This window comes from Centruroides vittatus, unplaced genomic scaffold, assembly GCF_030686945.1.
Source record: "Centruroides vittatus isolate TY-2023 unplaced genomic scaffold, ASM3068694v2 contig_364, whole genome shotgun sequence".
Taxonomy (NCBI): Eukaryota; Metazoa; Arthropoda; class Arachnida; order Scorpiones; family Buthidae; genus Centruroides; species Centruroides vittatus.
Window position 1 is genome coordinate 3,312,692 of NW_027122188.1, and position 16,094 is coordinate 3,328,785.

A 16,094-nucleotide genomic window follows, 5' to 3' on the forward strand; every position below is an offset into this window, starting at 1 on the left:
AACTTGGTGACTCAGTATCTTCAAGACGTTGGAATCCAAAGAAAGGACTGGCCATCCAGGTCTCCAGATTTGAACCCGATAGAGCATGCTTGGGATGCCCTCGGAAGATGGGTGGGAAGTCTCTGTCCCCCACCCAGAAACCTTGATGAGCTCAGGACTGCTCTCGAAAGAGAATGGACTTTAATTCCTAATGAATTGATCAATAACCTTGTAAAGAGTATGAGAAGCAGGTGTCTAGCATGTATTGCTGTAAGGGGTGGGCACACACCCTATTGAGTGAATAAATTTGTTATTTTAATAAAGTTTCTATTTTATTTTAAATTAAGAATTAAAAAAAAAACACTTTTAACTTAACTTTTGCCCTCCAATGTATATTTATACAATTTCTTTTTATAAATTTGTAATACTTACACACAAAAACCTTACAAAAATATTGCAAGACTTATGTGTAGTGTGATATACCCATGGATTGTACATTGCAACTAAACTTTGAGCTAAGGATACGATTGCAAAGTCGGAGGAGTTAAACGAATGTTTTCCTAACCTATTATAAAATATCAGTAAAGTAACAGTGACGTTTACTACACAACAGTGATAACTATTAATAATATTTTATACACTTGTAAGTACTATGTTGACTTCTTTATTCCTAGACTTATTACACCGTCACTGTGTAATAAGTTTGATATTGTATCCAGTGACGGTGTAATAAGTCTAGGAATAGAGGCCAATAGTGCTTACAAGTATATACCAAGGCTAGACAAGAAGTGTATTATAGCGTAATATTTTAAATATACACAATATAATATATCGTTCCAATAGAGGATGAGTCTCTCGCGTATTGCTGATAATGGTATTGCGATAAAGTTCGGCTACCCTGTTAAATATTGTGTAAATACCTACATAAATATAGTACATATGACGCGTTTAGTGATGACAACTCCATTATTTTTTTATATAATTAAGACATTTTTTATCCATTAATATTTGTTAGAGTAGCCTATTAAACTCTCTAGGAGAATAATTTCAATTATCTCACTTTACACAATTAAATATTTATTATGGATAAAATTTGTTTACCTCAGTTCAAAATATACTTTTCTATATCTTTTAGTTTCTATTTTGCAGTCAAGTTAATTTTTTTTATTTATTTATTGCTAAAGGCTATTATTAATTACAATAAATTAACTGATATAAAGAAATTTGATATAGTAGTCAATGAAGGACGATATTCGTGAAAATCTATTTTAAGCAGAAGAAAAAAACCAAATCTTGAGTGTCAAAGAAAGCAAAAGTTTGAAACATTCTAAGCTTATTTTGCTAAATTCTTTATTCGGGGCTACTGTTCCAGATCAAACGTAACTAACATTTCATCGAAACGGAAGCGCATAGGCGATCACACAAGAAGGTATGCCGGATTATTGAGGCAGAATTAGCGAAAGTCTACTATATTAGTATTTATCTTATCTGATAATTTACTAACCTCTATTTGCAATAGTTTTTCCCATTTAGGAACGAAGAAAAAGTATATTCCATCTATGGCGCCATCTAATGTTGCTCCATAAATCAATAGCGATATTAAAATAACATAGGGAAATGTTGCCGTAAAGTAAACTACCTAGAATGAAAACAATTATTATTATTATTTTTAATTGTTAGATATACTCGGTTAACACCGGTGGCTAAGTACTATGCCGGACCAAAGTCAAGGCATAGTAACCAAAACAGAAATTAAAGAAGTGTATCAGTGTGTGTGTCTGTATTCAGGAATTTTCTCACAATATGACATGTATTCAATATAGTGGCCTTCTGTAGTATGATGTATGTGTTTCTATTCAATTGTAACGTGCCCTGGCTTTTGTGTAGTGTGTGTGGTATCACACCTGTAGAGGAGAGAACAACAGGTACAATAAGCACCCTATCCATCCTCCACAGATGCCTTATTTCCTGGGCGAGTTCTGTGTACTTGCTAATTTTTTCAGTGCATGCGTTTTGTATATTGTGAGTGTTTGGAATGGATATGTCTATAATGTATGTGATTTTATTGTGTTTGTCAATGAGTGTGATGTCTGGTCTGTTGTGGTAAATTGTTTTATCTGTGATTATGGCTCTGTCGTAGTACATTTTGTGTGTGTTGTTTTCCAATACTGTCTGTGGAATGTATTTGTAGTATGGTTTGTGGATGTCTACTAATTTGTGTTTCTTTGCAAGCTCTTGGTGTATTATATTTGCTACTTGATTATGTCTGTGTAAATAATCTGTCTGTGCCAAGAGCTTGCAACCAGAAGTGATGTGTTGTATAGTTTCTGGCATGATGTGACATTTTCTGCATGTGTCATTTGTGAGTGTTGCATCTTTGAGTATGTGTTTTCTGTAGTTTTTAGTATTTATGACCTGATCCTGTATGGCAATCATGAATCCTTCCGTCTCTCCAAAGAGGAATCCCCGAGCTAACCAGCTGTTTGACGCAGTTTTGTCAACAAAATCCTGGGCCAGATCATAAGGATGCCTGCCATGGAGTGCCTTTCGAGCCTCACGATTGCTTAATGGTGTCTATGCTTTTTATATGTTGTGTTGTGTCCATATGATGTGAGTGTAAGTTTAATGATGTGTTATTCGAGTCTGCTAGAGTTACTGCTTTATGTAATTGTGATGTTTCTTGTTTTTTGTAGAAAAACTCTCGCAGTGACTGTATTTGTTTGTAGTGAAGGTTAACTATGTCAATCAGGCCACGTCCGCCATCTTTACGTGGAAGGGTTAGTCTTTCTATAGCAGATTTAGGATGATGTTGTTTATGCTTAGTAAGTGTAGTTCTTGTTTTCCTTTGGAGTTGCTCAAGATCTGTGTGAGTCCAATGTATAACTCCAAAAGAATATGTGAGTACTGGGATGACATATGTGTTTATTGCTTTGACTGTATGTTTTGCATTTAACTGTGTTCTGAGAATAGCATTTAACCTACTTTGGTATTCTTTAATTAATCTTTGCTTTATTTGTGTATGTTCTGTTAGTTTGGCCTGTTGGAATCCTAAATACTTGTAGAACTCACCCTCTTCCATGGATTCAATAACGTCTCCATTTCCAAGTGCAAAATCTTCTTTCTTCAGGATTCCTTTTTCTATGTGAAGTGTTTTGCATTTATCTAGGCCAAATTCCATTTGTATGTCCTTGGTGTATGAATGTGTGATTTGTAGGAGTTGATGAAGTTGTTTTTGTGTGGATGCATAAAGTTTTATGTCATCCATGTACATGAGATGTGACAGTGTAAACTGTGTTGTTTTTTCATGTCTGATATTGTAACCATATTGCGTGTTGTTTAACATGTTGGATAATGAGTTCAAGGCTAGGCAGAACCAGAGAGGACTCAAGGAATCTCCTTGAAAAATTCCTCGCCTAATAAAAATTTGGTTTGTTTGTATGGAAGTGTTACTAACCCTGAGATGTAGTGTTGTTCTCCAGTGCTGCATAGTGTTTTGGAAGAATGTAATGAGTGATGGATGTATTTTGTACATGTGTAGAATATGTAGCAGCCAACTGTGTGGAACACTGTCGAATGCTTTTCTGTAGTCTATATATGCCATGTGTATGTTTCTGTGTTGTTTGTGTGCTTGCCGTAGAATGACTGAATCTATGAGTAACTGTTCTTTGCATCCCCTGTGATTTCTACGGCAACCTTTTTGTTGTTCCGTGAGAATGTCGTGTTTTTCAATATGTTTGTATATTTTGTTTGCGATACAGGATGTCAATAATTTGTACGAGTGTTGGAAGACATGTAATTGGTCTGTATTGTGTGGGGTCTGTGGTATTGTTGTTTTTAGGTTTCATGTAGGTGATGCCCTGAGTAAGAAAATTTGGCATGTCTTGTGGATTGATGATGATGTGTGTTAGGTGTTTAGCTAGTTCCTGGTGCAGTGATGTAAACTTTTTGTACCAGAAATTGTGAATGTTGTCTACACCAGGTGTCTTCCAGTTGTGTGTTCTGTTAACAGTGTATTGGAAATCATGTATGTTTATTTCAGCACAGGGCATAGTTGGTATGATGTGCAAGTTTCTGTTCTCCTTCTCGATCCAGCCTGCATCAGCATTGTGCGTGATAGCACTGGACCAAAGAGAAGACCAATAAGTTGTGAGTTCTTCTTCTGTTGGTGTGCCACTGTGCTGTGTATCAGTGTTTGCTTTGTTATTAATTTGTCTGTAAAAGAGTTTTTCATTGTTTGTAAATAATTTATTTTGTTGTTTTCGTAGTGTACATGTTTTGTATCGTTTGAGTCTACGTGCTTTGGCAGCAAGTTTTTGTTTCAGTGTATCAATGTATTCTGTAATGCGTGTGTTGTGATGTTCGTGTTTTGTGTGTGTTTTTATTTTTTTGAAAATGTTTTTGAGCTGTTTCCTTAATTTGGGTGTTATGTTGTTTTTAGTGTATTGTGTCAGCCTGCCTAATTGCTGTCTAATGTCATTTATTTGTGTTTCTATTCTTCTCTGCCAGGCAGGCTTGTGATAGAATTGTGTTTTCTGTGTATTTGTCTGTGATTGAACTTTCAGTCCATGGTGTGTCACCACTGTGACTGCCCCAGCATAAACTAATGTATGAATGTCTGCGAGTGTAGAAATTGAATGAATGTAATGTGGTAGTAAGTGAGTGTTTACATAATTTAATGTTTTTCCAACTTCCTTTGACGTGTTGATTTTTGGTATTCGTGGTCGTTGTGTGGGATCTGTACCTGTATATTTAGTGAGTGTTTCCTGAAATATAAGTGAGAGCGTATTAACTAAATCTATGTCTTGTTATCAGTGATTGACGAGGAAGTGTCTGTAGTATCATTAGTGGTAATTGTTGTATGTGTGTTATTATCAATGCTTGTTTGCTGGATTATCCTGACAGGTTACGTAATCTTCATTAATGTTAGATGTTTCTGTCTGTTGATGTATTTGATCAGCAACCTAGTTGTTTGATAACTTCAAGTGTTGTTTGTGGAATAAGGTTGTTGTGTATAATTGTTCTTTTTTGATCAACAACCCTTTGTTCGGTGACAGTGAGATGAAGATACTGTTGTGTGAATCTATGGTGTAGTTGTTGTCTGTATGCTGTCATGTTTGTTTCGAGTTTTGTGATTGTGTAGTAAGTACGGATGATAAACTCGTTCATTTCTACTGTCCATTTCATCCGTTGGCGTGGTTTTCCAGCCCTTGTGGTCTGTGGATGCATTGCCACAGAAACACCAAGGCTGGGTTGGTTCCTCACATCTGTTGAGGGCATTGCAGTAGCCATGCTTGGGCCGGTGCTGCTTTCGCCACCGGTAACCAAGGGAGACTGTGGCCTATTTTTCGAACGCGAGCCTCTGCCTAACCCACGAACGCGGACCTTGTTAACCCGGGCGACGTCCGAGCCGGTATCAAATTTAGATCTAGTTATTACCATAATAAATATCTCCACAGAATGTGGGTGTGGTCACTCTTAGCTTCATTTCTCCCCATAGACCTTACTGGCATGGGTGTCCCTACCAGAAGCTTGTGCTCCAGCCTGCATTGCCCTATGGATCAGTAAAATTACTGGGCTCTCCCACCACGACCAGGTGGTGACCACGGGAGAGTTATTATTATTATTATTATTATTATTATATATAAAAATTATTTGCTACAAATTGATATTCTTATTTTATAAAAAAAATTACCTTTCCAGAAGATTTAATTCCATTTTTTAGAGCTAAAAAGACGACCGTCCAAGATATAAAAATACACAGAGCTAGATCCCATTTTATTGGACCGATTTCATCGATTCCAGATGATAGATCTAACACATAGTGCCTATATATTATATATAATTATAATCCAGTTACAAATTTTCATATTTAAAAAGTACAGTGATTAATTTATAAATTTATTAATAATAATTATTATATCTTACTCCCAAAATTGTTCTGAAGCAGTCTGAGAAGCATTAGTACAGGAATTTAATTTCATAACATATTCTTCCGGTATATTATTTGTTAAATTATTTAAATTAAATTCTGTTCGATTAGCTTCTTTATATACTGTTTCTAGCATCCTCATAACATCGGCGCATCTAGTCTGATCAAGGTAAAAAAAAACAGATTAACAGACAAATGAATTTCACTTAATTTATTAAATCATAAAAATTAAACTATTTATAACTTAAGTGAAAACTTTCGATCTATCCAATTGAGATTGTTTGCTAAATTCACAGTAGATAATACCGTAATTCAATAAGAAAAAGTCTATTTAATGTACACAATTATGTGAAAGTAAGAATACGATGTGTAATAGCGATATTAAGTTTAAATAAAGTTCTCCTGGTTTTTGTCAGAGTAATGAAAAATCTAATTACATTCTTTTAAGTTTTACAACGAACCACAAATTTATATTTAGATAATAGTAAGGGTAAATATTACTAAAACCGTTTAATGATCTCCTTAGGTGCTTATAGTAAGGTGATTGAAATTTGTAGTGTTTAATATCATGCTAAAAATCGATTAAGTAGGCGTTTTTCAGTGTTTTAGTATAATTTGGAGAAATAGATTGAGATTATTAGGAATGATAATAAAAAAGTGTTAATTTTTTCAATAAGAAATAATGGAAAATATTTACTACTATTCGAACTTCCGATATTTAGTTTTCAGGAAAGCATTAGATTCGAATAACCGGGATAAAAATAACGTTTAACTTATAATTTCTCGTTGTTGTTACATTTTTTATTGAGTCGTATATTCAAGTTATAGTGTAAAGTTACTAACCTGATTTTCCGATCTGACGTAGCAATTCGAATCTGCTCCCCACCATTCAAAACACCCGCTCCAAGGAATCACAGAGCGAAAAGACTGCGCCATGTATAGTAAGGTATAACTCATCACGATATTATAATATATTGCCACAATTATCGATAACATTACCATAGCTGCTCCAATACCTAAATAATAAAAAGTACGAACTATAAGGACATTTTATAATAAAATATATAGACTGAAACGTGGTTTCATTCTTTGAGCGCATTGAAGGCTTTCAGCATTGAAGTTCCGCTCCTGTTTGCGATCCGGTATTACATCTGGAAAAGTAAAAATCTCTAGGAAGTTTTCTGGAAGGTCTATCAGGTTAAGTCGGGTACCGTCCCTCACCAACCCACTCTTCTATTGTGGGCCTGGCTAAACCCATAATGGACCTGCTAAAATGACCTCTTAATGCCTGCTGGACAGAAAGAGTTAAAAAAAAAAAAAAAAAACTAAGCATGACTGACCATCACTGCACAATACGGTTATAACACAAGAATGGCTAAGTGTTACATTTGCATAGGAGTAGATAGATCGGAGTGGTTCCGAAACAGTAGTCCGCGGACCTCAGGAGTCTGCGTACCACTGTTTTTAAATTATATTTTTAAATATTTTTAAGCTATAGTGGTGTTATTCATGACTGTGCGAAAGTCACATTCAGCCATCCGTCGTTATACCCTTGTTATGGAGTGACAAGTGACAATGGTGACAGACCATCTTTAATAGTCTGTTCCGAGATCTCGTTTGGTATTTTGGAATGGAAAAAAGCTAAAATTATATATTTTGTTATTATCTAAAACTTTATAATTGTCATTGATGTTCCATTTCTAGTGGAAACGGAAATATTTTTTTGTTCTTTTACAATCTAAGAGGGGGGAAGACGACACTATCGTTTGGCAGATGCTTTTATTTAGTAGGCCTGTACTTTGGCCAAAGGTCCACAGTGGTTATACTAGTCATTTTCAAAATAATCGGTTAAAGGATCATATTGTATGTAAATTAATGATCATCAGCTTAAAGCAAACAACATGTGTTCATCTGGTTTGTTTTTAGATACTGAATAAACAATCTAGGGATTTGTGTCATTTGCTTCTCTATAAATCATTATGAACAAATCATTGGTTAAGAATTTCAATTTTCTTTAAAATTTATTAGAATAATTATGACGATTAGAAATACTTGTTGATCATTGCTAATTTATTGTTGTGCTAGAACAGTCAAAATAGCATCATCGGCAATTTAATTAATAATTCATTCATTTTCATTCATATAATATTAAGAAAATCTTTGTGTTCATTTTAACGATTTCCCTTGCTGAATTCCGAATTAGAATTTTATACCTCAAGCTCCAAAAAAGATGCCATTTTCTTCTGCTCCAAATTATTTTTATTAAATTATGGATACTTCTATGAAAATGTCAATAAAGCAATTTTATACCTTAAAAAACTTTCCAGTAAGAACTACATTTTCTAAATTTTATTGACACTTTTACATATATCTACGAATGAGAATAATTTAAGTGTAACGAGCAAACTTATTGTAAAATCGTCACACTGGCAGGCTGCAATTTTTAATAATATTTTTTAAATTTATTTAATTTAATTAAAATATATGTTCTCAACCTCAAATTAGTAGTGTCTTGCCCCTGTACATCATACTTTTCCTGTTAGCAATACAGTCTAACTCCTTTCAGGGGAAAATTTTTGAATTGAAATAATGTGACTTCCGGTACTTAGGAAATTCATATATAATTAATTGGGGCCTCCTGCCCCTAACCTTTCCATATCTGGCCTCGTTTTTCATCTATCTAACTCTGTTCTCGAGATTAAGGAAGGGTAGACAGACAAATGACAGTGGGAATTTATAGGTCTACATTTTTTTCAAATTGCAACTCAAATATCCTGTAATATTTGATGGCACCAAAGAAAAATGAAAATAATTTAATTATAATGTTAAGTATAAAATTATTTTTACATTATTAAAAATATTTTAACATGTAAATTATTGCACGGGCAATACAATTTTTTCCACTTGGTAATAGTAAAAGATAGCAAATTTTAATGAATGATTGCGTAAATTTAAAAAAAAAATCTGATTAAATAAAACATTATTTCCTTATTGATAACGATGTTTAATTAATGATAAGAGTAATATAGGTTAATTCTTCATTAAATAAAGTTTTTTGATATCTGATATTTCAGTAATTGGAAATTATCCAAAAAAGATAATAATTTAATAAACAATATTCAACAGAAACTCAATGAAAATATAGTGCTATTTACCTTTTCCTAGAGGAAAACATTTCCAAACAGCCGTAGGACCTAAACTAGAATACTGTCCCAAAGCCACTTCTAAAAAATACATCGGTTTTCCAACAAAAAGTAATAAAATAACGTAAGGAAATAAAAAGGCACCTGAAAATTAACGAATTAAATAAATTTTTATTTAAAAAAATTTTATTTAAATAATATTACTCATAAAAAAATAATTTATTTTTACCTCCGCCATTTTCATAAGCTAAGTGAGGAAATCGCCAAACATTTCCTATTCCTACAGAAAGACCAACACACGAAAGAATAAATTCTGCCTTGCTTCCCCATACTTCACGTTTTGGAATATCTTTTTCATTTTCCTATATAAATTATAATAAATTATAAGGAAACAAATATTAAATGATAATTTATATATAATACCTTCCAATTAATACAAAAGTTAGATTCGAATTTTCAATTATAATATTTTGAGGATTAACAGGTTAGTACCATACCACTATTATGTTATGCTATACCTGTACATTATTAATTCAATGATAATGTTTCAAAAAATAATGGATATTTTGCTGTATATACTTTTTGACTAATTTTATGAATATTTTTTGATGCACAAATATAAATTCAGATTAAAAAAAGCACACCAAATGAATAAAAATACTACCACGCCTACCCACAAAATTATGAACCATTAATTATATCCACGTTTTATCAAGAAGCAATTTTTCATCTGTTATCAAAATCATGATAGATCTTTTTAATTGCATTTACATATTATAAATTTGTATTGTAATTATGACATTTTAATGATTTGATTGTATATAGACCTGTCGTTAAATAATCTGATAAAAATCGTACGTTAAAATGAAATTATTTTAAAATTACTTTCACCTTTTATTTGTTTACATTACACAGAATAATTATTTAAAAAAAATAGTCTTATTACTAATTTTAACTATTTTAAAATGAATTAATTAATATGTAAAAATTTGTATCAGCTTTCGTATTATATAATTGAAGATATCGTGTCAGAAATCCATTGAAATTAACTAATCTATCGTAAATGCTGACTCACGTGTAATTTAACCTATTTTAAATCGGTTAAGGCCGATTTGGAAATTTCAAAGGTCTTGGCCTAGTTTCATGAAGTGTGCAATTGTTTAGTACCATACCAATATTATGTTATGCTATACCTGTACATTATTATATTGTTTCAATTATTTTCATATAATATCAGATAAAGTGAATCAAATCCCAACACTTCCGTAAAAATTTACGTAAATAATAATTAAAATTTAAAAAGTAAGATTTAAAATGACAGTTATTTTGTAATATAAAAAATGAGGTAAAGGACAAGCTGGATTTATCATCCTTAACGTCATTCCAAATGCGTTTCGTTAAAGAGTGAATGAAATCAATTGAAGCAAATTTCCGTGCAAATTCGAATTTTGATGGACAAATATCTAGCTGAATAATTGGAAACTCTCTTTAATCTCAATACGAAACTAGATTTTTGACGGATTGAGAAAGTTCTCTTTATACACGGATTTTTAAATACAGTGGTACTTCGTACTTCGAACGTCCCAGAATTTGAACTCTTAAATTCGTGAGAAATTCGACTCGCAGTTTGAACGATGCTTTTACGTTCTAACTGTGCGCTCATTAAAATAAATCAGCAACGAGTTGCTTAACTTTCCCAGCAACATTTGATGACGTCATCTGTTGTTATATTTTTAACTATTATAAAATGGCAAAAAGCCTAATTTTCAGCGAAAGTTGGGTTTTACAAAAAAATTGTAAATGCTCATAACGAGTAAAATCGTCATTAGGTCCGACCCTACTGGAGATACACTCGATCCCCTTTAACTCCCCACCCTCTTGACCTTTAACCACCAAAATTTAATAGTATCAATCCTCCTAATAAATAAATATTCCTGCAAAATGTCAGAAACTTCCAACAAAAAGCACAGGCGTTATTAAGCTTCAAAGAGGGTAAACAAAATTGTGCCATACATATACACAAAAACACTCATATATACCGAAAAAACTCTATATTTTGCATTTCTCGATGTTTTAAGGTGACCTAGGTCCAAAAATGCAAAAATCCGAGTGCCATACTTTCTTTCTGTTATATATAACAGCCGAGAAAGTAAAAATGCACTCGCTACGGAAATGCCATCTTTTGTGCGCGCAAATCTTCTCTCGCTCTCGCTGTAAAAGCATCTCTTGTTAGGGTGCGACTATGCAGACGCGAGCGTGCGAATTTTCCGAGAGAGCGAGAATATGTGGCGAGAAGAGACGAGAAGCGATAAAGATCAAAACCTGCCAGATATGTGCGAGAACCAGAAATTCGCTCACGCCAGCGAGATTTCTCGTTTCTCGCTTGTGCATGTTTTTCTTTGCGAGAACTATATCGCTCATAACCTCTCGCTCGCTACTAAATTCGCGTCTGCATAGTCGCACACTAAAGCTTGTGTGTTTTCAGTGCTTTTCTCGCTTTAAATTTTTTGTGTTTGGTTATATACATATAACCAGTGGTGATATTCAGCGGGTTCGCACAGCTTCGGCCGAACCCGTTGTTAAAATTTTCAATTTCCCGAACCTTGTTAAACACACGTAACATTTTGGTGGTTTTGTTTTTTTAAAAAAATATATTAAAATCAGTGGTTTTGTTTTTTTTTAAATATATTAAAATATACGTATTATACTCTGTAATATTACTAAACTAGAGCCTTATACCCCGTTCGCACAGAGCATTTCAATCTAGATTGTGAGCAAGGTCGAGGACTATGTCTTGGTGCGATCTCTCTCGACCGAAACGAGGTTCAATCGCGATCGATTCAAGAGAGTTCTTGAAACTAGATCCAGTCATAAGAGAGATCCCACAATCTCATGCGCGTGAGATAATACAAGATGGCTGAGGAAGACGTCTCGGGCTATAGACAGCGAAATAAAAAGGATATTGTATTACGAGAGATGATGACATCTGTCTACTATGAGTAGTGCGATTCGGGGTAAAAATTTCTCTGCCGAAAAAAAAAGGGTCGACAGCACTAATATACTATTGTTATCTGGTCTTCGCCCAGGGCTCGTTACGTTCCAAATACGCCACTGATTATTAGATATATCGCAAGAAAAGGTATTGTATTTATTTCTAGCCAAAACTTCCATTTTGTTTGTCGGTGGTTGTTAGCGAAAAATTTTCTGCTAGCGAACCCTTTGTCAAATATTTCGAATATCACCACTGCATATAACCCCTAACTATTAATCATGACATCCAAGAAGCAACGAAGCTAAGAAGCAACGAAGTAATAGTATAGTAGCAACGAAGCCTAAGAAGAAGGTTTTTGTATGAATGATTGGAGTAAAAAAAAAAAACGAACAAATCGCGAAGCGTAAAAGCAGTACACGTTTGGCGGATCTGGCAGCCATGTTTAAGATTCCTTGTTCCGAAGACGGTATGAATCATTCTTAATTTAAGAACAAGGAAGTAATAAAAGCAGAAAATGTGGCTAAAAGTGTGACAATGTTGATGTCCAGGAGCCGCATAATTACTGGACGAAAAAATCGGGCCGGAGCGGAACTCGAACCCACAACTCCTGCTTAGCATGCAGATGCGTTTCCAGTTACGCTATCCGGACCTCCAATCCGATCTCCTCTTCCAGCATATATAAGCTTACCTTATAACCATCGATGGTTGAATGCGTCCCCAGCCGGCATTGTAATAACCGTCGATGGTTATAACTTTTAGCTTTAACAATACAATAAATAACTCACGGATATTTGGCTCATATCTAAAATGGCCCTTAATTATGCGAAACATATTCGAATTTACTTCGTACAAATTGAACTGGTTCTCAGTAAGGTTGACAAATAGATGAGGAATTTTTTCATTGGTTGTTCTTTTCCTCCACTTTTGGTTCTTAGATTAACGAAAGAAATCATCTGAAATCTAGTAGTATTTTATAAAGTTAAAAAGATAAAGTTAACTTTACAACGTATGTAGAAATTTATTTTTCGAATAAGTTATAAAAGAATTGATTTACAGTAAAATTTGTTATTCAAAATCTATTGTAAATTAGTTTTGAATTTTTAAAAGGCAGAATCCATTCTGTGTATAAATATATCGATGAAGTAGTCGAGCCGAATGAAACTCAAAAATGATTTTTCGATTTCTCTACAGAAAATGTTTGTAACTTATCAAGAAACAGTTGAAATGTATATTGACACCAAATCGATAAAATTCATAAGAAATTCCAGGAACTTTTAAGTTTTATACATGAGGGCAATATGTTCTTGCACGGCTTTTGACGCAGAATATGATATAGCAGTCATTTAATCTTTCCCATTCGTGACTATGGAATTTTTATTCAAAAAGAAAGACAACTTTTATCAAAAAATCCATTCTTCCTTTTCAAAAGAAAACCACTAGAATTTTAATATTTTGTATTGTAAAACCATTGTAAAAATCAATGTTCTAGTATCTGAAACAATTTGATTGGAAAGAATCGTTTAAATCTACCTTAGGGAAAAATTACAATTTATTGTAACATATAAAAATAAAACTCTAGAATAGTGAAAAAAATATCAGAAATAATGGAAAATAATTTGAAAGTACATTTTACTTTAGATGACGAAATTAAAATTTTCCGTAATTTATATTTTATTTATATTAAATTACTCTATTTTCTTTTTATAATTTTAAAATTTATAAACAAATATAAGAGAAAATGGAGTCACCTTTTCGTATGTTGCGAGGAAAAATGATATAATCATTAATTCATTAAAATTACAAATCTGTACTATATATTAATATAGAATTAATCAAGAATTAATATAATAAATCTTAAGTCATAAATGTTAAAATATTTCGCAGTTTCGATTCATTAAATTCAAATCTTTCGCAAAAAATAAATTCATTTTACATTAAATTTTGTTTATTTGATATATATGCTTATCAATTCTTGCTAAAATAATAAATAAAATTCAATTATTTCGATATGAAATAAAGATTCTTTGAACTTATTTATTGTTTCACAATAGCGACTAAAACATCTTACAAATTAAATACGCAATTTCTAAAAATACATTAGAATTATTTAGTTCTGGTAGTAATACAAGACAATAAAAAAATTGAGCAATTATACATAAATTTTATGGGAAATTTATAACTGGAAATTTACGTAATAATGAAAACATTTCTAAGGGAATTATATAAAATAATCTTATGTCGTGAATGTTAATTCTCTACGTTTCATACTTGTTAAGTTTTAAATATTATCGGTAATTTTTAACAATTTATATATGCCTCAATAAGAATATATCACACACACATGTACAATATCAAAAAATATCATTTTTTTCCTGTTTTAGCATTTAAATTTTTAAGTTTTCTGTGAACGGATTTTCCCCCCACGAACCGGTACTGGACCGCAAACCACAGTCGGAAAACATTGTATTATATATTTCCTAATATAAAACTTAACGATAAACTCATTTTTCGAATACTACGAATATTAAAATATGTCATTACAAATGTTTGATGAACTGCTAACACGAGAAACTATTTAAATAAATAAATAAAATTAAAGGCTTACAGTAAAACGTCAATTCTTAGAAATTTTTTTATGTTGATTACAATATAAAAGTCTAGGTTCGTATCTATAATATAAATTATGAGCATGACTCGAAAAACAAGTATTTTCAAAGTCGTGCTCGTAAATGTAATGCACTAAATCTATTGGTAATTTTGATCAAAGGTCTCATGTTAAACTTTACGAATTGCGTTTCGAGAATTCAATTTTGTAATTAGAAACCATATCTAAGTTTTGTTCGTGTTATAAATGGAGAAACCAGAAAATATAATAATTAAAAATTCTTTCCTATTTTGTTGTATGATTTAACAAGAAATTTAGGGAAAACTACGGAGTATTTAAGGTTATTCATTTTGATATTGGGATTATATAATATTGAATATTAAACTAAACAAAGAAAACAACTTTACAGATAAAAATTGACTGGGTTTTGATGCACTGTATATGTAAACTGAATATATTTTAAGAAAACCTGTATAGTCACATGAAATTCAAACGAAATTATTCATTTCAATTCATTTAAAAGGTAAAATATGTAATATATAAAATGTACAGTAGAGACTCGTTAATCGGAACCCCGGTATCGGATCGCCGGTAATCGGAACGATTTTCAGTCGGACTATGTCGTGCTGAATCGAACGTTTTTGATACTAAATTTACTTCTAAAGTATAATTTTCATGTTTTTATATTCTTCAATATATTTATTTTGTTTGTACAAAATGCAGAAATAATTTTTAACGATACGATAGCCTCGATTATTATTATAAAAATTTTCGTTAGGATTAAAATCGACGAAAATTCAACACGAAGCGACACGCAACGGAGAAAAATTTGAACATCGGACAGGTTAATATATTTATTCGTACATAATCGGTAATCGGAACAAATCACTAATCTGAACAACCCCAGTCCCCAATTGATTCCGATTTTCGGTTCTCTACTGTATTTCTTAAAAATAAATTTATTGTAAATATTTATATCGTTTATATCTTAAGTTAAATAACCTATTTAAATTGTATGACTTCTTTCTAAATTAACGTAAATAAAATATATACAGGGTGGGCCAGCGAAAACGAAACGGCAGAGTGTTCGTGTTCGTCCAAGCAAAGCGCTCGGACAGGTCGATCTTTTGCTCGAGGGGACATCTTTTGCAATAAAGTTTTTGCGATTCTGAATACAACAGACAACAAAAAATTTTAAAAACTCATTTATTTTGTATTAACTAAACAAACATTTATTTCGAAAAAAATGTTTGTTTAGTTAATATTCAGAATCGCAAAAACTTTATTGCAAAAGATGTCCCCTCGAGCAAAAGATCGACCTGTCCGAGCGCTTTGCTTGGACGAACACGAACACTCTGCCGTTTCGTTTTCGCTGGCCCACCCTGTATATATATATATATATATATGAAAGTAATCACATAAAACTAATTTATCAAGCGTATCGAC

The 16,094-nt window shown here is 32.3% G+C and overlaps 1 protein-coding gene across 3 annotated transcripts in view; it reads right to left on the reverse strand.

The window, feature by feature from the left end:
* The window catches only part of LOC136975104 (sodium- and chloride-dependent glycine transporter 2-like), a 42,306-nt gene that overhangs the window by 12,162 nt on the left and 14,050 nt on the right, over nucleotides 1-16,094 (reverse strand). For all 3 annotated transcript variants that reach the window (XM_067270107.1, XM_067270109.1, XM_067270108.1), the window contains exons 2-7: nucleotides 9,281-9,413; nucleotides 9,064-9,195; nucleotides 6,752-6,924; nucleotides 5,905-6,068; nucleotides 5,672-5,804; nucleotides 1,484-1,618 (exon numbers count right to left, since the gene is read on the reverse strand). In XM_067270107.1, coding sequence (XP_067126208.1) covers nucleotides 1,484-1,618; nucleotides 5,672-5,804; nucleotides 5,905-6,068; nucleotides 6,752-6,924; nucleotides 9,064-9,195; nucleotides 9,281-9,413 — 870 coding nt within the window. The remainder of the gene's footprint in view (nucleotides 1-1,483; nucleotides 1,619-5,671; nucleotides 5,805-5,904; nucleotides 6,069-6,751; nucleotides 6,925-9,063; nucleotides 9,196-9,280; nucleotides 9,414-16,094) is intronic.